The sequence below is a fragment of the Archocentrus centrarchus genome, chromosome 3 (genome assembly GCF_007364275.1).
Source record: "Archocentrus centrarchus isolate MPI-CPG fArcCen1 chromosome 3, fArcCen1, whole genome shotgun sequence".
NCBI classification, from domain to species: Eukaryota; Metazoa; Chordata; class Actinopteri; order Cichliformes; family Cichlidae; genus Archocentrus; species Archocentrus centrarchus.
The window spans coordinates 29,820,392-29,844,788 of NC_044348.1; the positions used below are offsets into that span (position 1 = coordinate 29,820,392).

Consider the following 24,397-nt stretch of genomic DNA (forward strand, 5'->3'; position numbering starts at 1 on the left):
GTGTTGCTGGAAATGTGTGCTCCCATTGATTTGTTTTTTTGTGTCAAGTAGCATCCACTTGAACCTATTGTCTCCAAAGTTGGCTGAAAATGTTTTTACATGCACGTCCTTTAAAATCCACATCTGCTGTTTGGTGCTGTATTCTAAGTTTAATAATGTACATGATCATGACACAGATAATAGACATACAACAGTGTTGTCTGAATAAGAAAAGAGTTGTAATAACTATAGATTGCTCCTACTTTTAATATTACCAGGTCTGACTTTGGTTTAGCTTCTAAGCAAGAGAACAAAGATGCTGTGGTTGGGCATGTTTGGCTGCGTTTGACCACTACTCATTTTTCCCGAAACAAAGAATTGGCATCATCATAAAGCCTCAGTGTTTCTGTGCCTCTCATTTCCATTTTGATTCATGATCACATGTATATTTTAGATTGCATAAATTATGTATTTGTTGGACTAATGAACGCCCTCCACTGATAGAACTTTGGGGGAGTTGTGAATAGCCAGCTATGGTCTCTATCACCCGCATCAGCATTTTGATTACATGTCACGGCATTTCTGAGCAATGAGATGTGGTTTGGCTTAAAAAGGCTTGTCTGGCCTTTGGAGAAAATTTTATATACACATACCACAAGGTCCAGAGAGCCACAAAATGCAAACATACCTCCTGGGCCGGCCTTTGTCACTACACACGATGGCTCTGTTGTGTGTTTGCGTACACGTTTGTATTGAGGTCTGTGCAGTTATGCATGTGTGGTCTTGACTCATTGACAACTATAAAACAGGCCCCTGCTGTCTTTATTACCTGTTCAACCTATCCTAACTGCTTTGTTCCTGCGGTACATAGAAACACATTTACCCGTGCTTGCGTTGGCATTTTCTGTTCAGTTGGAATCTAATAGAAAGGCGCCATTACACCATAGAAGGCAATGGCTCTGGGTGCATGCTGAAGCTGTTTGGATACCAGGCAGCGCCTGCGGTGTGTTTGCAGGGCGCCGAGGGGCAGCTCCTGCAGCTGCCCGCCTCAGGTGCAGGAAGAATTGAGTACTTCCTTTTACAAGATGTTTAATTATTATGGCAGGCAAGAGTGTGGATTTAAACCAAGTCAATATGTAGATAAGCCCTATATACACACACACACACAGCTGCTTGCAAAAGGATGCTGTTGTATGTGGTATAATAAAGCAGGTTGCCAAAATGCTGTGCAGGTAGAATGGAAGCCTTCTGGGCCTGTGGAAGAGCAATCTGATGGGAGGAATGAGGCCTCCAGAAAAGTGCCAACAAAACTATAATGAGGAACTCCTTAACTGAGTCCAAATTTTGCAAAACTGCCAACCATTTTTACTCCACCACTCCACCCCATTCCCCTCCCACACATCTGGATTTTTTAGTTAATTGTATATTACTGTATATGACCTGTGCCAGCTGTACCATATTGTTCAGTCAAAAGACCTCTGCTTAACAACAGAACTAGTAGAAGAAGCAATATAAGTAGGGCATTTTACTGTATATTAATGTTGCCTTAACACTATAAATCCCCAGAATGGTAAAGACATTTGTTTCAGAATAGCTTTGAAAACTCTGTCAGTTTCTCCTCTTTAGCTTGTTGGATAAAAAACAATGACACGTGGGGTCACAGATGTTCACAGAAGCACTCTATTTAAGTTTTGGTTCATCTTTCTGGGCCATCTATATAAAACATGAAACTCTATTCTTTCCCCTGAAGAGCATGGATTTTAATCAGACCTGCTCTTCAGACAGCCATTTTCCTGCTGTTCATACTTAGCAGGCACTGCATCAGGTGCATGGGGACCAGTGTCAGCGGCATTGGAGCTGAGCCTATGATGGCTAAGTGATGTCAGAAATGGCCCCATTAATGTCAATTTGAGATCAAGGGCCGATTCATAGTGTGAACCTCTGCCGTAAATGTGCTTTCTAATCCCCCACATCTGCAAATCTACTGTGGCTCCGTGGTGTCTTTCTTTTCTTGTAAGTGAAATGTGTCACTGCTCATATGAGGATTTATGTGGAGACTGACAGCTCAGGATACAGCACATGTCTGCAGAGCAGCACGGTCTGTTGTGCTGCTTTTCGTGTCTCATCCTGTTCTCGAGTCAGAGTCTTTTAACGCGCATCAGTTCTGTGTTATTCAGTGCCATGCTATTTTGCTAGTGTACCATTTTCCCTAATTAGGCCATTTGCAGGATGCGTTCTTCTTAGTATGGTCATTTATGTTTGATACCGTTCTGAACTGATAGGCTTTTGTTAACTGGTTATTCCTATTTGGAACGTTTCGCGAAGACATCAAAGGGTGGACCACAAGCCTCATTTGGCAACTTCTCCCAGCTATCCATCGGCTGCAAAACACCCCGGTGCCTTGATTATTAACTCAGTCACCACCCTCTCATTCAACTTGAATTAAAAATTAAAAACCGGCAGAAATGACAGTGCCACACCATTGAAAGTAAAGTGTGTAAAACCAACAAGGGCTCATTAGCGAGTAGTTCTGAAGACAAGCATTCTGACTAGAGACTCATTACACTTCTCCTATTTTAACTCTAATTGGGTTCATTTTATATATGAAACGCCTTGAATATTTAATGCTGAAAAAGTTCTACTTCTGATACTTTATGTAGCCAAAGATACTTGGCCTGTGTTAATTGTCCAGGTTATCTGGGAAACTGTTAGCAGTTTCTTAGCTACTCTTTTTCTCGCTGTAGAAAGTGCCAGAGAAGCAAGATATTGAACACATTGCTTGGTGGATTATTGGTTGGATTATGATCTTCAGACAAATAAAGCTGATTTATTAATCACAACAGCAACAAACTCACCATCTGGGTTGTTGTTATGTTAGCTGTTCTGCTGGTGTACTATTCTGGTTGTGGACAATGTAGTTTTCCTATCATTTAGTAAATAATAATTGGCAATATGTGAACAAATGTTATTACCCCCAAATCCTAAACGGGGTTGGCAACTTAAGCTACAAAGACCCACCTAATAAAGCCTTTGTAGTATTTAACAAGTTGTTCAGCTAGCCAGGCTTAGAGCATTTTAATTAAACAGATTAAAAACAGTGTTATGGTTTCTTCCTCTGGTTGCCTTCACACAATCTTTTGTTTCTCTCAGGTTGAAAAGAAAGAGAGAGGGGAAACAAAAGCAAGATTGTGTTTCCAGGCAGGAAAGTTTGAAGTTCTTTGTTTGGAAGCAAGGTTCCGGGTGCAGCAGACTGTTTAGCTTGGTGACCCTGTGACTGTCTTCTGAGGAATTGTATGAGCAGCCCTGCAGAATAGTGCTCCGGGGTCGGCTTTCATCTTAGCAGTAACCTGTGGACTTTGAAACTCAGGGCGATGGAATTGCAGCTTTGTCAGTACACTACTAATTAGAAAATTCCTGACCTCGAGCAAGATGTTTTAATTATGTGTTGTGTCAACGAGTTTGCAGATTTAATCCACCGTTGATACACACTCAAGTGTGCAAACTGTGTCGCACATTGTAGTAGATCAAGTGGAATGGAGCAGTTTTTTTTTCTTCTTCATCTTTCTCTTCCTCATGTAACCTTATGCCTTTCCCGCACCATGTTATTTAAGAGCCATCACATGCTTAAGTAGCCAAATTAGACGTGGAGTTAATGTGTTAGCTCGTGAAAAAGCTGGTCTGATTTGCTTTGGTTGTGGGAGGCTGAACAATGTGACAGTATTGTGCTGGGTGTGAGCTCTCTGTTGCAGTGAGTCAGTGTGAGGGAAGGCAGGAAGGGGTTAAACAGAAATTGAGCGGGGATGCTGGGGGCAGCAGTGCTGCAGAACATAGCAGTGTTCGTGCGAAGGCAAGTCATTTCCCGAAACACTGCAGACACATGGCCTGCGGCGCTCTAAAACCTTTGGAGACCAAAATGGCTTGCAGGAGTTAGAAGTAATAAGGTGTTTTTTTGCCTTCTTTCTCCTTGACTGAAATTCTGCACGGTTGCTATGCATTGCCATGGAGCTGTGTAGCTGTTTTTATGGTTTATGTGGGTATTAAGATGCTCTGCAACTGGCCATTTTTGAGATTTGTCGTTGTTTAGTTGTGAAGCAAATGGAAGTTGTTTGTTTTGAAAGTAATTCCCTCATCCTTTTTGCCATGATCAGAATGCTAGACCTCACTCCCGTCCCATTGTGTTTTACCCTTTATTCTTTTAGTTTTTTTCCTCTGGTGTTCACAAAATGACAAATTAAAAAAAGCATGTTTGAGACAAGAAAAGCAATATATAGCATGGTGGCAATGGCAGCCTCTTGTTTAGAAGCCTCTGATAGGAACAAAGGCCATCTGCGTCAGTGCATGAACATAAAGCTGGGGTATTAGTCCATTCTGACCTCTGTGATTATCGGTGGACTGAACCAAAACCCTTTTCATCCTTTCCCCTGGTTCTGTTAATCTTGGCTGCCTTGTGTGCTTCAAAGAGAGGCTCCGGCATATAATCTGGGTATGTACATCTGTGAATTATTATTCTAATTCTTTATACGTTTATTAGAGCTGAATAAACTCCACATCAAATACATCACTCGGGCAATGTCAGAAAGCCCGGGGCAAATCAGCCGACATCTGTTAACTCTTTCAAAATGGCCTCATCCAGCATGTCTGTGGGCGTAGAAGAGCGAAAAAAGGGAGAGGCGAGAGAGGGAGAGAGAAAGTCTCTGTTGCTGATTAATGGTGCCCGGAGAAGAGGCGTTTCAGGCCGAGTGTGGAGATGAAGCGGGGCTGCACTCCCACGGCTGGGCTACACACTGTAAACACTGAAGGGACGAGGCAGCGTTCCCCAACTGAAATGCAGCATGGAGGAAAACATGTGGGAAAGCTTTGCATCCTGGCACGTAGTCAGTCAACCAGGCAGTTAGTTAGTCAGTCCTTCAGTCAGTAAATGAGTCGGTCAGTCAGTGAGTCAGCCAAGCCCTGAGCCAGTCAGCCAAACAGTCAGGTCTTCAGTTTGTCAATCAGCAAATCTGTGAGGCCTTCAGTCAGCCAGCATGCATGGTAGTTTGTCAGCCTGTTAGGTACTCATAATGTGAGGAGGTCCATCAGAATCAGGACCTGCAAGTCCGTTCAAAGAATAAACACCAAATGCAAATATAACTGGACCACTAAATCATGACTCTGTACCTGTAAGAATGACCAGAATATAAAACTGAAATTTTCCACAACTGAATCGCGGCTGTCAGTAATTTCCATCCTGGCTTTAACTTTTAAAACACTACCTGGTTTAGCTTTTGCTTCACTTATTTGTTTATCTCGTCAACTGTCTACCTCTGTTGTTCTATATATGTCCTCCTTGCCTGAAGCATAGACATCAGAGTTTTTTCAGCACCAAAGTAAAAGAGAAATGTTGCATCATGAACAGCTTATCTATTTTTCTCAAGCAACAAGGGTCTACTATTTGTCTTTCAGCATGACAGCTAAGCAATGTTTTCTCCCCATGTTGCAGTTTTAGTTAAGACAGTGTGATTTCTGGTTTGTTGTCACACACTGGTACATACAGTACAGCCTCTCCGCCTCTGTCTGCAACTTCTGCCGTGAGGACTGGAGTGCTGAGACAGCAGGTTGGACTGTGCGGGGCCGAGCAGCTCTGCATGCCTGGCAAAGTGGGCCATTAACCCACCGCCCTGAGGTGTGACCTGGGCCAAATCCAATATTGGCTCCAGCATCAAGGCACAGGTGCCACTCAGGGTTCAAAGACACAGATCAGCAAGAAACCCACCACCGCTGCTACCCCACTCCCTTTCTTTTTCTTAAACAATAAAGGACTGAATGTAAATTCAGATTGTATACACCTACGAGTACCATTGCTGCCGCTGCACATTTGAAGAAAATGAGTCAGAAAGACCGAAAGAGGGTAAAAGAAGTATTATTAAATGAAAGTAAATTTAGCAAAATATGAATTCATTTTAGTTCTGTCAAGGATAAGTGAATTTTGCAGGCCAATGGTGCTCTGAGAATGTCAAAGTGTGACTTGCTGACTTTGTCCTTGCTATTAAAATAATTTTTCTTTTTTTTTTTTCCATAAATCTCTGATTACCAAACACACCAGCCTGGTCATTTCAATAAAGTCTGCCCTCACTGCATTCACTGACTATAGCTTAATTTTAAAATTGTATTGGGACTTAATTGTATTGGGATTTAGACAATAATACTAAATAATGCAAGCCTTTTATTTGTTGTTACCTGGGCTCATATCTGTGCATTCTGCCGGTATTGTCAGATGAAACAGTGGCTTTCGCATTAAAAAACAAAAACAAACAACAAACAAATGAAGGAACATGTGGAACTGTTTTTACTATGTTCCATTTCACTCTTAAACTCGCAGTGATAACACTATGTTGACATGGTTATGCACCACTCGACTTAAAATTATGTTAAATTCAGGCAGATAAGTTGGTCTATAGTCATTGCTTAGGGAAAATCAGACCTCCTATAAATCAGTTATAAGTCAGTCAAAATGAAGGAAACAGAGTGTAACCAGTTGAGAATTCTGTCTGATCTGATCTGAGACCATATTTTTTGTGAATAACATCTCAAAATCTAACTTCCATCATTTAAAGTACGCATACGTGTTCAATTTATTTTCATAAGAAATTGCTGAAATTCTTTTTTTTTGTTGCATTATTGTAGTGTCACAACTCAAGAACGTGCAGGATTTGTCCTGTGCTTCAGTGCCTCTCTCAGTCACTTGTTCCCTCATTATTTTCCACTTAGCGTATTATGCTAATTGTAAGCTAGACAAAGCACATTCAGACTTGGCGTTTCTGCTTTTGTGTGCTTTCACATGTGTGCCGGAAACCACAGGGAATGAAATAGTGTAAAATAATGTGTCTGGACCGTTGACGCATTGTCATCTATGTCAACAACACTGTCGCTGAAGACCAGAGCCAGCAAAGAGGCCTTATTACAGATGAGCTTTAAAGCCTTTCCTCTGCTTTCCCCTCCTCAGGTTCTATCCACTGCACTCTCTGTATTTTTTCTCTCTGTCCCCCGCTCCAAACAAGTCAAATGTCTGAAGAGATGTATCGAAGTATCCCTGCGCATTCTGTACGATGGATATGTCATATGACATAATGCCTCCAAGCACCCATCACAGATAAAATGACAGATGCTGTTTTTTGCCTCATGGATCTTTCTTGGCCAAGCTGATTTTGAGACTTTCCTTTATGCTATACTCCTCTCTCTCTCTCTTTGTGACTCTGCTCTTGTACTCTTTCCTCAGCTCATGTTTTCTTTTCATCCACCATGACCTTACAAAAGCCTGCCATTTTGTTTTTTTTATTGAATTTCAAACACAATTACAGTGTAATTGCTAAACAAGAAGAGCGTGGTCATTGATGTCTCACTTTCCTTTTTAACTGACACTCAACCATCTGCTTTGTTTAGCGTTGGTGTTTACACTGCCCATCCCTCTCCCTCTTCTGCAACATTATTTCCTGCATGTACTGGTGAGAGGCATCAGTCTCCATAGATACTGACAACAACATACCAGTGTTTGGGTTGTTGGCGTTCTTTATGACGACAGCATATAAAGACAGAGGAGAGAGGAGAGGCTGTGCTGAGTGAATTCCTCCACAAGCACTGGACTTTCTGCTTGTATTTCAGTCACTTAAGACTCCCCTTGTCCCTGAAGGGAATGAGGCATTCTGGGAGCTGCAGTGCACTACCTGTGAATCATCATCTGTCTGTGCTTGCTGCCTTCCTCCACTCCACCATCACCCACTTTAGCCATAGCACCATCCCAGCACTGACTGCCTGCCTGTGGCCACTGCTGCCCATCCATCTAAGTGGATGGATGGCTTTGATTGGTAAAATCTGTGGCCCTGTCGTGAGCCTTACTTGTGAATGGCAGTAATTGGCATGGCAGTAGGCAGGCCCATCTTTCACATGTGGTCAGCTATGATTGACCTGATTAAACTGGGGTTGCTCCCCAAAGTGAGGGTCTGGTGTGCCCCAGGGTGCTGAGGAGCATGCTGTACCCACTTGCCCCTAGATGTGGTTGAGGTAAGTTGGCAAGAGCAGTGGCCTGGCTAGCCTCAATCGTCATTCAGCTTGCAGGGGTCAAAAAGTGTGCTGAGGGTAATTTGAGACAAGGCATCGTCATACATTGTACACAAACACAAGCATATGAGGGGGTGGGTGCTGGAGGGACTTTGGTTTTGTTCTTGTAAATTCATACCCATCATATGTTTGCAATTAAGGCCTGTCTGTACTGTGTGTTTACAGAGTGGTGCAATCAATGTAATTATGAGAGGGTGTTCCTGACTGAAATGTCTGTCTTATTTCTCTGTGCCTGGGTTCAAGTGGGCACTTGCTGGATTTGTTTCCCAGTGTTTCTCATTTCCAAATGTAAATGCATCTCTTGATTTGTATCAGCCTCTGTATACACTCCCTTTTTTTATCGTTCTCATTTTTCCTGGATCAAATACAAACAACAAGGTCTCCATTTCAGACTGGAACGTCAGCTCAGATCTATGTCAGCAGCGTTGTTTATTTGGAGGAAAAATCTATTCATAGTCCAGGCAATGTAAAGAGCCATAAAACATACTTAAGTAGAAATGATGGTTTTCCTGGCCTTTGGTGAATATTGCTAATGTTTTTTTCACGTTTAAAGATATTTTTTTAGAACACTCGCCTGCATCTGAAGATCTGGATGTTATTAGTGTGTCTTTTTGATCTCATCCGGCTCTTCAAGAGGGATTATTTTTCTTTATTGGAGGTGTATACTTGCTTAGAGGTCACATTCCTTACTATTGATAGTGTCAGTGTGTTCAACAAATTCAACAAAGATTACTTCATTTTGTGAATGGGAAGCACATATTGCTTGCTTCTAAACAGTTTTGTGTTTCACTATGGAACAGCACAGCCATTTTATTTACATACAAGCACTTGAATAAAAATAAATGTAAAAGAATCATTACAAATAAAGTCATACTGTTCAGATTTTCCAGCAAGGGTCTTAGGACAATTTGGGGTTGGGGTTTGAGTTAAGGTCACAGCATAGTGGTGCACTAATAGGAGGTAGTATACAGAGCTTTGCAAACCCACATCTGCATGTTGTAGCTATGTACTGTGTCACCCAGGGGTAGTGTTAAAATTATGTGGAACAACCACATACCACTTATGTTGAAAAACAGAAGTAAAAATATACAGAAAGCTCCTTTGCAGTGAGGTGAAACCAAAAACAATGAAAACTGTCTACTGCAGACTTTGTGTTTGTCATTTGTGTTTGCACTTTATACTCTTTGTGGTAGACTTCACTGTCATTCCCATTCTATTCAAGCCAATATTTCAACCATTCGACATTCTACCTATGCTGTTGGCTTTTTAAAGGACAGTAGAAGTCCTTCAAAAAGCCAGCGGCTACAGCTACATTGTATTCAGGAGTGCAGTGTAGCCACCGCATTTGTTGAATTCCCACAATCCAACTCTTTGCGTAGCCAAAGAGCTATACAAACAGACACCAATGTGGGACCATAAATCTGTCATCACACACCATGAAGTCACTTATCGCAATTAAAAAAACAGAAGTATTCTCTTCCATTGTTAGCTGCAGGATTCCTACAAAATCACAAATGAGTTTCATTACATTCATCTCCTAAAGTAGTCTGGAATTGGACACAAACATAATTATAGCCATGCTGTTGATCTGTAGACTTCTTCATTTAGCACAAAGGAAGCTATGTGCCTTATGCTACAGTTACAATAGGGAAAACAGTGGTTAGAGACTGCGGCACAACCAAAATTATTGCACCCATGTGCAGTGAACGAAGTCAGCAACCACTCGCAATCAGTTGGCCTCTTCGAAGCATCAAGACAGAGATAAAATGGTTATAAGACAGAGTACGTCTGCTCTCAGTTTGCAATCGAATGGGGTCAAGTTGGGAATTGCATGCACTCTTTGTGTGACAATACAGTGATTAACTGTGATATCTATTTGCATCTGTTGCAAATCTATGGCAGTCTACATTCACAGAAATTCACATTTACTACTTAAATTCAGGGTTCAGCCAGAACCTCAGATTTGAAATAGAAATTAAGAAATTCTTTAACAAATAGTGATGTAGTTGCTGCAGGATGGCCATTTAACTGTAGAATGGCATAGGCACTCAGCAAGCTTCTTGCTATATAGGAATAGATTTGGTAAGATAATAGTTCACATTAGCTGTAATGACACCCAGCCTAACAAAAACCCAATTACAGCAGGATAAATATATTAGTTTAAATGAATCAACACCCCCCAAGTCACACTGTCAGAATCCTTGAAGGGCAGGTCGACGAGGAGGAGTAGCAGCAATCTTCCACTCCAGCTTGTTAATTAACCATAGACCTAGACGGAGTTTTAATTCATTTGGAAGACTGACTCTTAGCTTTGTCCACTCTAATTGGAAAATTCAAAAACCTGTTTTATTTGTCATTATCTATCATCCACCTGGTCCTTACTCAGAGTTTCTGTCTGATTTCTCAGACCTTATCTGATTTAGTGCTCAGTTCAGATAAAATAATTATAGTGGCTGATTTTAACATCCACATAGATGCTGAAAATGACAGCCTAAACACAGCATTTAATCTATTATTAGACTCAGTTGGCTTCTCTCAAAATGTAAATCAGCCCACCCACCACTTTAACCACACTCTGGATCTTGTCCTGACAAATTTTATAGAAACGGAAGACTTAACAGTATTTCCTGAAAGCTCCCCCCAATGGATTACACAGCAGTGAGGAACAAGTTTTATTACAGCTGAAGTCTTTCTGAAAGTTCTGTAACTAAGTTTAAGGATAAAATCCCTTAATTATGCTCTTCAATGCCACGTGCCAACACAGTGCAGAGCAGCTACCTAAACTCTGCTCCCAGAGAGGTAGATTATCTTGTCAATAATTTTACATCCTCACTGCATACGACTCGGGATACTGTAGTTCCTCTAAAAAGGAAAGCCTCAAATCAGAAGTGCCTGACTTTGTAGTATAACTCACAAATGTACAACTTAAAACAGATAACCTGTAAGCTGGAGAGAAAATGGCATCTCATTAATTTAGAAGATTTTAATTTAGCCTGGAAAAAGAGTTTGTTGTCTATAAAAAAAATCCCTCTGCAAAGCTAGGACATCTTATCTTTTCATCACTAATTGAAGAAAATAAGAATAACCCCAGGTTTCTTTTCAGCACTGTAGCCAGGCTGACAAAGAGTCAGAGCTCTGTTGAGCCGAGTATTCCTTTAATCTATCTTTACTGGTTGGCTATGTACCACAAGCTTTTAAGGTGGAAGTAATTAAACCATTACTTAAAAAGCCATCACTCAACACAGCTGTCTTAGCTAATTACAGGCCAATCTCCAACTTCCCTTTTCTCTCAAAAATTCTTGAAAGAGTAGTTGTAAAACAGCTAAGTGATCATCTGTTGAGGAACGGTTTATTTGAAGAGTTTCAGTCAGGTTTCAGAATTCATCACAGTACAGAAACAACATTAGTGAAGGTTACAAATGATCTTCTTATGGCCTCTGACAATGGACTCATCTCTGTGCTTGTCCTGATAGACCTCAGTGTAGCTTTCAATACTGTTGACCATAAAATTTAATTACAAAAATTAGAGCGTGCCATAGGTATTAAAGGTACTGTGCTACAGTGGTTTGAATCATATTTATCTAATAAACTCCAATTTGTTCATGTAAATGGGGAGTCTTCTTCATGCACTAAGGTTAATTATGGAGTTCTGCAGGGTTCTGTGCTGGGACCAATTTTATTTACGCTATACATGCTTCCGTTAGGCAGTATTATTAGAAAGCTTTGCATACATTCTCTTTGTTATGCAGATGATACCCAGCTTTATCTATCAGTGAAGCCAGATGACGCACATCAATTTGTTAAACTGCAGGAATGTCTTAAAGACATTAAGGCCTGGATTACCTCTAATTTCCTGCTTCTAAATTCAGATAAAACTCAAGTTATTGTACTTGGCTCTACGAATCTTAGAAACATGGTGTCTAACCAGATGCTTACACTGGATTGCATTACCTTAACCTCCAGTAACACTGTGAGGAATCTTGGACTCATTTTTGACCAGGATATGTTTTCAATGCTTTTTTTGCATTAGTGCAGTATTTCTAAAATTAGAAACATCCTGTCTCAGAGTGATGCTGAAAAACTAATTCAAGAATGTATTACTTCTGGGCTGGAGTATTGCAATTCATTATTATCAGGCTGTCCTAAAAACTCCCTGGAAAGCCTTCAGTTGATCCAAAACACTGCAGCTAGAGTACTGACAGGGACTAGAAAGACAGAGCATATTTCTCCCATATTGACTTGTCTTCATTGGATCCCTGTTAAATCCAGAATTGGATTTAAAATTCCTCCCCTCACATAGAAGGTCTTGAAAAATCAGGCCCCATCTTATCTTAAAGACCTCATAGTACTGTATCACTGCTGGCTCACTTGTGGTTCCTAAGGTATTCAAAAGTAGAATGGGAGGCAGAGCCTTCATATTTCAGGCCCCTCTTGTGTGGAACCAGCTCCCAATTTGGATTTGGGAGACAGACACCCTCTCTATTTTTAAGACTAAGCTTAAAACTTTCCTTTTTGATCAAGCTTATAGTTAAGGCTGGATCAGGTGACCCTGAACCATCCCTTAGTTATGCTGCTATAGACTTAGTGTTTCTTTTCATTCACCTTTTTTCACGGAGGTTTCTTCCTGTTAAAAGGGAGTTTTTCTTTCCCACCATCGCCACATGCTTGCTTATAGGGGGTTGTTTTGACTGTTTGGTTTTCTCTGTAATTATTTTAGGGTCTTTACCTTACAATATATTGTGCCTTGAGGCGACTGTTGTGTTTTTGGCCTATATAAATAAAATTTGAATTGTATAGTCCATTTTTCTAAAATTTCATTGCAGCAACCCAAAATGGTACTTAGTAGTTTGTATGGTCCCCATGTGCTTGTATGCATGCCTGACAATGTTGGGGCATTCTCCTAATGAGATGACCCACGGTGTCCTGGGGGATCTCCTCCCAGATCTTCCAGGTCCAGGTATCACCTCATGATATCAGTAGTAACACTTACCTAGCCAAATGCAAAACTAGTGAAAAAACAGTTGGAAAAGATAAGGAGGGAAAACATTTCAGTGGCCTCCACCTGTAAAACCATTCCTGTTTTGGGGGGGTTGTCTCATTGTTTCCCCTGTAGTGCACCTGTTGTTAAAATTCATTATGTCACTATGACAATGCTAAGATGCCAATGGTTTTGCTCATGTTTCTATTCTCAATTTATTATATTATCATGCTAATATGATAATAACCAGTTTACCAAAGCACAGCTAAACTGGTACAGTATTACCTTGCAATTCTTTTTGCAGGGAACATTAACAGCTGTATTGATCTATGACAATCCATCCTGTAGATATTATATACAAGGTGCAATCAATAAGGGCCATGACTGTTTACATTAAATGCAAAAATCTTACCTTATTTAAATCGGGCTACCATCCCTTTCGAAATAGTCTCCTTGGGCAGTGCTGAACTGCTCCCAGCACTCCTGCTATTTTCAGATCACTCCATGGACGTTCATTTCAGACCATTTGCACATCTGTTGCTTGCTGGATCCACTGTGCCATAAAAGAGGCCATTCAACTTTGAGTTCAGTTGAGTTTAATTTTAAGGGAAGAAAATAAAGTCACGAGAAGGAAAACCAAGCAAGTTGGGTGGGTGGTTATTGATGATTGTGTTAGTTTCACCAAGAAATTACTGCCTTTTTAATGTGCTGTCAGTGGACACATTCTGCTTAGTTCAGGTTTTTTTTTGTCCTCCGTCAAATGCCTCTAAAAAATAAACAAAATGCATGCAAGCAATGAAAAGAAATGAAAGAAAATAAATGAAAATGCATTTGTCGGTTGAGCAACAGAGTTGAGTATGTGGGTTGCACCCATGAAAAACTTCTTTCAAGTTCTTTCAACTTCTTTCCCATGAAAGACTTCTTCAAAGTCTTCTTTGCCAATGCTTATTCTACTAGTGACTGTTGTTTGTGTAATTTTTTTGGATTGGATGATTGCAGGTTGAAGAATGGGATGCCACCTCACAGCAGTGTGTGACCAAGCTGGTGACCAGCATGAGGAGGTGGTGCCAGTCTGTTGTGGCTGTGTATGGTTCTTCCACGTTACCGAGGCCCCTGTGTGTTAAATGAATACGTTGTTAAATTGCCAAAATGTCTTGTTTCGTCAGACTTCACTCATCTAATCCAATAAACAACACCAAACAAGAGTCAGCATGGGTGCATGACGGTTTTTCATGGATGCAGCACACAAGAGTCAACTCTGCTGCTCAACCCACAAATTCGTTTCTTTACTAATGTGGCATCCTTTAAGGAGAAATAAACAGGCGTTCCAACAGTCTAAGATTTATTGCCAAGAAGCATTGTTACAACAAAGAAATAATCAATTAAACACAAATTTCCTTATTTTTTGTGCTAAGTTTACACACACACACACACACACACACACACTCACTCACTCACTCACCTGATCTGATATGCTGTCTTTGGGCTCAAAAACTGCAGAGACAGCTTTTTGGTCTCAGGTTTGCAGCCTGAGATGTAGCTCTGAACCTCACTATGAAAGTTGCATCACTAGGATGTAAAAGCTGATGTTAGCTCTCAGTACAAGTTTGAAATGCAAAGATCAAAACAGGACTTTTAGGGAGCGAACCAAATGTAGAAGGAGTGCTGGGAGCAGTGCATGGCTGCACAAGGAGATGACCTTGAAGGGGATAGCAGCTTTATTTAAATCAGGTGAAGGTTTTACTTTTTGTGGGCAGCTGCAGAACATTTTGGGATCTTTTTTTTGCATTTTTGGCCACAGCGGCTTTTTATGAGCAGTGGAGAGAGACAGGAAATGGGGGAGAGATACAGGGAAAGACACACGGGCAAATTGGCGACGGGCCGGGACGCGAACCCGCGCCGCCCGCACCGCAACGCGACATTTGTATGTGGTCGCCAGCTTCATCACTGATCAGAACACTTTTCACCAGGTTTTTATCTGAATAATACTTATATTATGCTTGATGAAAGTTATCACCATAAATTATTGTACGAGTTCTTCCATTTCACCTTTCGACCTGTGCATTGTCTCCAGATTTCCGGCAGTACGGCGGGCTCCCCGGCCAGCTCATCCGCTCCATCCACCTCATCACGCCAGTATACACGGCAGCGCATCACTCGTGTCAACCTCAGGGACTTAATTTTCTACATGGAGCAGGAGAGAGAGACCGCCCACTCGCTCCTCCTTTATCGTGCTCTGCTCAAGTAGCCTCTGCTCCGCTCAGCGCCCACCTCAACCTCCTCCTCCTCTTTCCCAGCCACGTGCCTTCAGATCAGGTCTAATGTTTCAGCTCTGTGTCTCCATATGTATTGTAATGTAATGTTTGATGTAGCTTTTAATAACAAGAAAGTGAGAGAGCTATAGAGTGGGGAAAAAAAAATATAAAAATAAAACTGTTGTTCCGTGTCTTCTCCTTTAGCTTCACAGTGTGTAGTTAGAACATTCACTTTAAGGGCCACATCATATCCTGTTGCTGAAGTTGGATTTGCCAGAAGAATGATGTGTTTGCGTCATAGGACTTGACCAAGACCTTCTTCCATGTATACTGGGTAGCTCTTTGTTTGACGTTCTTGGCAGAAGCTTCAGTGAATCACCTTAAAGTAGGAATTATTTTGGCTAAGAGAATTATAATCACACATTGATACAGCCTACAATATTATCCATGAGTTATTTGTTGAACACAGTTCAATGAATGTAGTCTAGCTGAACTAATAAACGAGACTTGACAGATTTCTAGACCAACACATAATTCTGAGACATCCAGATTCCAAATAACAGCATTACGTTCAGTTTCCTTACTGTATGTGTAAATAGTTCTTTTAGAATTATTTTACAGCATGTATATTTTTATCACATGTAAGCTTTGTAAGAAAAGGAATAATCCATGTGTCAATATTATAAAACCTGATGTTTTGTACAACCACGTGCTTTGAAAGAGTCCAATTTAGACAGTTTATTCTGTAGAGTATTGTTACAAAGGGGACTCCTCTCAAGCCTTCTTGAAAGGTCATTTAACAAATTCACAGTCGCACTATGTGACGCCAGTTTCTGACTGGTTACCCTTGTTGAGTGAGTCAGTATTTTTTTAAACATATAATGTGAACATTGTTTTTATGACTAGCAGTTGGTAATTTGTGTCTTACGGTATCATGCCCACATGAATGGTTTAAGAAGGTAAATTTTGCTGTAATTCTAGGTGCTTCAGTGGCATGGAAGAGCGAAAACAGACATTCCTCTATCTTCCACTGTCATTGTTCTTTCTGCACATCACTGATGTTTGATAAAAAAAAAAAAACACTTGTGAACTATTTTCAAAGCCACTCACACTCTCACTTTGATAATGACTGAAAGTTAATCCATAAAATGTTTCAGTGCACAACATTTATATTTGTGTCCATTTTGATCCCAAAAATATCACAGCAAGAAGATAATGTTAAACTGAAGGAAGCGGCTCTGTAATTCCAGCCTAAAACTCCTTATTTTTTTTTTCCCCCCATTTTTTTTTTTTGCCCTATACAACTGATTGAAGAACACTATTTGAACAGAAAATTATTTTTTACATGTCTTCTTGTATTTTCACCTTATTATTTTCATCCTGCCTCCCATTCCTTATCATATTATGTAACGTCAGTCGTTATGTTTTTTTGTTTTCTCTATTTAACTAAATATCTTGGCCTCTATGCAGCTTTTCTTGTCATATTGAAATTTATTTAAATATGAGTGACATTTGAAACAGTTGTGCATTGTAAATTTTGACGGCACTTTTTTGATATCTATTTTATCTGACAACTGAAAGCTGTCATTGTATTATAGCAGAGAAACAGTATTTGCCACTTTCTGTCAAAAGACACTTATTTTTTAACAATTAATATATTTCTTCTGTTCTGCTTTTTTTTTCTTGTTTTTTTTTTAAATTGGCTTTTATGCTTAACACATTTTCATAAACTTTATCTCTAAAATGCCATGTTTTAAAAACAAGCACAATAGTACCTATTGTAGTGATTTCAGATGATTTTATTAATTATTTCTATGGTTTCCGGTCGTTTCACAGGAGGGCATTTCTACTGCTACTGCTACTACTCCTACTACTACTACTACTACAGCTTTTTAGCCAAAACATTAGGACAATATTCCTGTGTGAACAGATGGAGGAAACAACATTTCAATGTAAGGATGATTTGTAAATATTGTTTACAAAACTATGTGTTTATTAGAACCACGTTATTTTTGGTAAACTCTTGTATATATCTTGAAAATTTCCTGTTTGTGTGAAAAAAAACAATACTTATGTATTTGTACCTATTTTGTAAAGGAATAAATAAGCTGTTTACTAAACTGAGAAGATGCAGTTTTTCCAGTTCCTCTTTTGTTGCACTCTAACAGCACATGCATAAACATTTTTGTAGGCAGAAGTCTGGACAGGAATAAAACTAAATGGAAATTTTACTCTAAAATGTCTCTAAATAAAAATAATAAAATAACTGAGCAGTGTGTTCACCCCTTAGATTTTAAAGGGAAAGTGAGCCATGTTGCATTTTTTTTTACATTTTTTTAACAAAGTCAACTACCAATTCAGCCTGCTTCATTTCCATTTCTAACATTGCACATGCTAAGTACAAACTGAGTCAAGCGCTGCTGCTCAACTATGGAAAGTCCCTCTAGGTTTCTGCTGCTAATTAAGCAGAAGCATTTTCGAAAAAGACCAAACCATTTAACTCGGTGCAAAAATATTGGGGTTTAGGAGCATATTGGTTTTTTTTCCCCCAAGATCTCGGCCTATGCCTTGGTCCCTCTGGAGCTTTAGAGTGCTGATCTGGATTCAGCCCTGAAGACGACCTTCCCCCCCCTTTGCGAAAATGGTGAACAGGGAGCACACACACACGCTCGTGTAGAGAAGGCTGGTGAGATTTCATCAGTTCTGAGCGGACACAGTTGAAATTACTTACCCTATAAGGGTAATGGAACAACATGAGAGCAACGCAACACGTGTGAGATATACAGTACATCCTTTTATTATCGCAAATATGCAAGAAAAGTCAAATGGAGACACCGTAAATGAACACATGCCCTTTAATACCACAGTCTAATGGTTTTTAAACACTTTAAATAATGTACATTTGCACCTTATTATACCCTTTGAAATGTTTTAATCCATATTTACACATTGTAACACTTTGAATTCTTTTTGTGACGAGGACTGCAGATGTGTCTTAAAACCACGAGGGTCCCGTAAAACCCAGAGTCCTGATAATTCAATTTACAATAACTGTACAGCTGGCCCACCTCAGAAGTGGAGCAAATGCCATGTGGACAGGCTGAACACTGACCAGTATTTCAGCTTCATGGGTGGCACGTGTGAACACGTCTATGAAGTTTCCAGTCCTGTCAAGTTTCCCCGTCTCTGTAGATAACCTGCTATTTCTATACTGAGCATCCAAGGTTTTATTGCATAAACCCGTATGTTGACTCTTTTTTTTTTTTTTCCTTTTTCTCACTTTATTTGCAAATACAAATCTTTGTTTATAATTTTTTTTCACAAATTCATGACCCCTTAGCTCTTTGAAGTTGTTAACAGCTCATTGTATGATTCCAAAGTACAGCTTGAGTGAGAAAAATAGGATTTCTTTTCCTCCTTCCTGAAAAGAAGTTATTCTTGTAGGTGTAGTTGTAGAACACTGATCATTTTTACCACTTTTTCCCCCTCAAGAAACTACCCAGATGGGGATCCACACCTCATATCAAGTGACTCAATGATCTTGGGATCTGTACCAGAGTGAAGTGGCCTGGCTGCACAGTACAGTCTGCTCCGAGTATGCTCCTATTTTGACTCATCAGTTTGTTTGGTTTGCTGTGGTCTGGTCCAACGAGCTATGGTGCAGGAGGGCGTTTTGAAAATGGGGCACGAGGGATGACACAGCAGCAGGGGGTACAACCAGAGTTTCTACTGGCACCACTGAGCTCATTGCCTTCCGGGAGGCGGAGGGGGGTGAGGATGACTGAAGAGGCCCAACATGCCTTGGCACATGAAAGGCCTGGTTGACCATTCCCTTTGAGGCGACTGGATACAAAGGCGCAGGCCACTGGCAGGTCAGAAAAAAGATGGGCTTGATTGTATATTACAAAAAAAAAAAAAAAAAAAAGACCCACAGGGAAGACTGCACTTGACTCGAAGCAACACTTCTACCAAGTCCATCTTCATCCACTAATTGGCCTCTTTTAATCAGCAGCATCCAGAAAGACTAGATATTCTATTAGGGACAACATGGTCTGAACACAACCACCACCCGTTTTTAATGGATGGCTAAAAACAACCCCAGTTTAACTCAAACAACTGCCAGCACCCACAAAGATCAGAATGGGTTTCTTTTTTTTTTTCCTCCTCAGTCTTTTGGAATGGAAGAAACAGCATCTGTAAGTTACACACAAATATAAAGCATGAAAACTTGGCCTTTCTTGTTTCTGACTTTGATCCAGAAATGTTGAGAATAAAACCAAAAGAATGAGAGCAGGATAGAGTAAATGCCGCCCACGCGCCTCTTTGTGAATAATATGCTGATGCTGGGAGTACAGTTCAGTTTGGATTCTGCCATACATACATGTGACGAACCAATGAAATAATCTTCACTTAGAAGTGACAATCCTGAAACAGAGACCTTGTCTCTCAAACTTGGTCTGAAGGTACTGTGAGCTATTCTCAAGAAAACTGTCAAGACTGGCGGCCTGGAGGATCAAATATTGGTACCCTTCATACAGCTCTGAATAATGCATTTAGTATTATTTTTGCTATAAACTGCAACAAAGAACATCTTTATATTTGTACAATCAACAAAACAGGCACCTTGTCTACTTTGGTACCAGAGTGTTTGTTCAGTTGGAGATGTTTTTTTTTTTTTCTTTTCTGTTTTTAAATATTTTAATGTCACAGTCTCCTAAAACATGAGAAGATAAACAGCTTGACTTGGCACTGCTCACTGGATTCAAGCAAGTGTGTTGAGGGAGCAGGTCAGAGCAGCTCTGTTAGAAATGTTTAAGTGCAAAGAAACATTTAGCATTTAAAGTACATCTCGTGCTGATTGTGAGACGTACCGGTAAACGTCGGCTCTCCCCATTGGTCCTCAAGTCTTTAACATTCTAACGCAACAAAAACCGCAATACACTTAGAGCTTGTGCAAATTTGACCCAAATTTCAAATTTACAAACGTTCTTTAACTAAATATTAACAAATCTTTAGTGCTTGTGTGAGAGAATCCAATCAGAGAGATATGCTTTAGAGCTAATAAGCAGAAATTCTGGAGCACTTTTTTTTTTTTTAATTTGTGCTACACATTTGACTAAACACAATGTCAAAAAATCCAGGTTTTCTTCCATTCCGGTTCGAACAATGGGACTTTTTCCGGCTCTGAATGCATTGCCAGTCAGATTGCTTTAGCCACATAGCCTGCAGACATCTGAGTTTCTGCAGCTACTGCCAAGAAAAGCTCCCTCACAAGCTCTCAGAGCCTAATGAATACAATTTTCATACATCCTTCATATTGGAGAAAAAAAAAAAGACATTAAAAATAATCCTATTAATAATAATTGTTTACACTATGTCATGATAAGAACAGCAAAAGGAGCAAGAAGAACATACTTTAGAAACAACAATGAAGATTCGTAATAAACAATCAGTTTGGCAAACGATGTTATGTTTGGCGAGGCCCTGACAGCTGAAGCCAGGCCTGTGGGGTGAGGGTCATGGGATCTCGGGGGTTGGGGCTTATGGGGGGGAGGGAGAGGGGGATACACAAGATTAAATCATGTCCTCTCGTTGTCATCCTTAAAAACATCCTGTCTGCCAAATCTTCCTTGTCCCACAACGGACCAGACTTTTCACCAGTCACACAAGACTGACGCCTCACACAGAGACACAGATTAAATGGAGGGTAGAGGGTGGGGACGGGTGTGAGTGCGTGTGCGCACGCATGTGTGTGTGTGTGTGTGGTTTGGAAAGGAAGGTGGGGGTGGTCTGGGGGGTGTCTGTGTACCTCCAAAAGTCTCAGGACACGTTTTCATGAGAAGATAAGGGAAAAATGAACCAGTCACTGTGCTAAAATGTTGAGCTGTCCGCTGCTGTGGCGTCCATTTGTCATTGTTGTTTTCATCACAGTCCCAGATTCTTTGGGCGTTGTTTAACATAATCAAAAACTTTTGTTGCTGATGCTTTTTTTCCTTTGTTTGGTACTACATTCCCCTTAGAGTTTTTGCAGAGAACTGCCAAGGTTAACAAGCCTCTGCTAATACTTAGGTATGTTGGGGATGGTTGTGGTCCTATTAGGGCAGGAAGGGGGTTGGGGTAGGCAGGGTGGGGTGGGGTGGTGTGAAAAGATGGAAGGAGTATTAGGGGGAAGTGGGGGCGCTGCCAGTCCCTCTCTCAGAGTGCTCTAGTCCAGGGGTTCCTGTTTTATCCTGATGGGTGTATTGATGGAGAGACTCCGCCGGTCCTCGCGACACAACACATACTCGCTAAACTGGGACGAGTCCACACCACCTCCACATGATGCTGCCACGCTGAAACCTTTCTGGAAAAGGCGCTCCAGAACCTGCAGAGAGGACAGACAGGAAGGCATTTATAACCAAAGTGCCATGCCAGTGAAGACAAGTCTAAATGAAACAATTTACAGATAGGGATGTCGGTTTCAGATTTTATACCGCTCCAAGGAGAAGTTTGACATTTCATGAAATATACTCATTCTTGCCAAGTTAGATAGCAAGATTAATAGCCTTGCTTTGTCTAATAACAAATTTTTCCTCCCATCACCTCCAAAGCTCATTAACACATTATATCTTGTTTAATCTGTACAAAATCCAAAGAGTAAAAACAACAAGTCCCTGTTTTACATGGGATTACTCTGTGTTCTGCTTTACATCTCGGTGAGGACCAGTTGCCAAAGCCACCACCAGACACTCCAGAAAATTAATGATCAGAAAACGGATCATTTGTTGATTTTACACTTTAGTTTTAGTGCTGAATAAATGAACAGATTACAGCATCTTTAGCTGTGTTGGTAGGTGAATTTTCTTAGCTGACTTAACTTCTAACCAGCATTTTGAAGAATGCATTTTTTACTAATGAATGAGCAGCAGTGCCACTTTTTCTTAAACACATCCAGCCAAGAGATATCAACCTCCGATGTTCATCAGTCACAACATGCAGCATGTGTCATTAACCCTCCCCCACCTCCAATCACACACAGTGATGAGATAAAACCAGAGGGCACTCCGACATCACACCATCTCTGCAATATTCATGCTGCTTGTGCTGGATTGGCTACCGAACTGAGGGCATGAGCTCAAAGGGATGAGGAGAGCTGAGGGTGAGTGAGGTGTGTTAAGAGGCTGAGTGTAGCTCAGCGTGGTGATTACTGGAGCTCCTAATTTGAGTAATGAGGCTTGGGTGAGAGGAGAAGTGAGGTCCGTGAGCGAAAGAGAGAGCAACGTGTGGGGAATGACGATAAGGGGTTATGGGTGATCTGCGCGTGGACAACGTGTTGGAGCTGCAGGGAGAGAAGAGGAGATGGAGAGGTACGTTACCCCTCCAGTCTGGACAGTGATACACATACTAGCCCAAACAGGGATGCGCTCAGACTCAAACATGTGAACTTCCAACATCACTTTTCTTTCCTCATCTGGTGTAATCCATGTGGGATGTTGTGTTTCTTTTTTTTTTGGAGGGGGTATAGATCTAAATCCCAGCGAGAGGAGTGCCGTGTATTTACTTATTCCCCCTTCCTTTTAAAGAAGTGTGCAGTGCATGGAAATGAAAGGTCTCGCCGAGGGCTAACACTTTCTGCCAGATAGCGAGCCAGAGAAGTTCACGCAAAATAGAATGTGCGAGCATCTGAAGAAACCAAACACACACACACACACTGACACGTGCACTCGTGGCGAAGGATGACCTCTCTAATTACAGCTAAAGCCCTATCGGCGTGCTAAAGTGGGGTGTTTAGGCCTCCAAGTCAAAGGGCTGCAGCCTTCCCTGGTTGGGGATTTGAGAGACACTGAAGGAGAGCAGATAAACACACACAAATTTACAAATCCAAAATATAACAAATGCATGCAAACTTTCTGAGCAAACCTAAAACACCCTCACATCCATCCACTTGGAAATTAAAACTTAAATGTGCACCAACATGCCATTTGTAAGCAGAAAGGACCACTTGCAAGAGTTAACCCCCTCCCCTTTTTGTCCTCTAGCAAAATGACAACAACAAACTGTAATTTGTGAGACAGAAGGGGCGGCAGACAGCTGATGGTGAGGATGGCTAATTAAGAGACCTGCCCAAGCATCAAACACTCCCAAATCCATGACAGACGACGGAGGAGCCTAACGATTATGGAAATGATATTACATAGCCTTCTTTGATCATTGCATCACATTGCATTTCCCCCCCATCATCTCTTAACGCATGTGGGACTCCATCATGTTCAGCAATGAATTTGGTCACAGAGGAGAATGGCCTGATCAATAAAGATAGTCTGAAAACGCTTTTATCATTAATGCATGGCAACACAAAAGACTTAAGGATATTATTATAGATAGTTGTAACTGACTCAAGGATACTGTAATGACTATAAGATGCCATTAAAAAAAACAAAACAAAAAAAAACTTCACATTCAGTTTGACACAGTGAGTTAGTGCCATAGGGGAATAAACAATACAGTGAGTAATTAAGATGTATCCAAGCAAAAGGTTTTAACGTCCACAGGACAATGTCCTGAAATCAGTCCCTGCTGACAGCAGAAAGTAATGCACCCTTTTAAAAAGCTAAAACATGTCTGGTTTCTCAGTTCTGCACAACATACTTCTGACCGCAGGCTTTAAGACCCCAGCTTATGTTGTACTTATGCAGATTTCTCAGGTTCCTTTACTGCCTCACTTGAACAAAACCATAACAAAATATTCTCTAACAGTGAGTTGCATGTGAGCACTTTGATTGGTCAAAGTCTCATTCCAAATGCAATGATTTCCATGAAATCGGATTATAGCTAATTAGCAGCCTTTGTTGTATTTTCCCCCCTTTTCATGTCCACTACTTTAAACTTAAAGACAGCCTTCTTTTCGCCACAACATCACAATAATCATTTCAAAACAGGAAATCACAATATAGCACTAGATAGGATCTCACAACACCAAAGTTTGATAGTCGTACTGTGAACTTTAGTACTTCCTTTTGTCTTCTCTTCCCTTTGTGATTGAAGCGGAATATAGGCGTCTCTTCAGCCTCTTCATCCCCAGTGATCCCGCATTTGAAACATAATAAACCAG

General features: G+C 40.7%; 2 protein-coding genes across 4 annotated transcripts in view; one reads left to right on the top strand and one right to left on the bottom strand.

Annotated features, from left to right (window-relative positions):
• LOC115778311 (transcription initiation factor TFIID subunit 4) overlaps positions 1–17,387 on the top strand; it is a 106,471-nt gene extending 89,084 nt beyond the window's left edge. Inside the window, exon 14 of the mRNA XM_030726380.1 lies at positions 15,126–17,387. Within this exon, the coding sequence (XP_030582240.1) occupies positions 15,126–15,299 (174 nt within the window). The 3' untranslated portion in view covers positions 15,300–17,387. The remainder of the gene's footprint in view (positions 1–15,125) is intronic.
• Positions 17,388–18,122: 735 nt separating this feature from the next.
• kctd15b (potassium channel tetramerization domain containing 15b) overlaps positions 18,123–24,397 on the bottom strand; it is a 28,130-nt gene continuing 21,855 nt past the window's right edge. For all 3 annotated transcript variants that reach the window (XM_030726375.1, XM_030726374.1, XM_030726373.1), the window contains one exon: positions 18,123–21,670. In XM_030726375.1, coding sequence (XP_030582235.1) covers positions 21,512–21,670 — 159 coding nt within the window. In that variant the 3' untranslated portion in view covers positions 18,123–21,511. The remainder of the gene's footprint in view (positions 21,671–24,397) is intronic.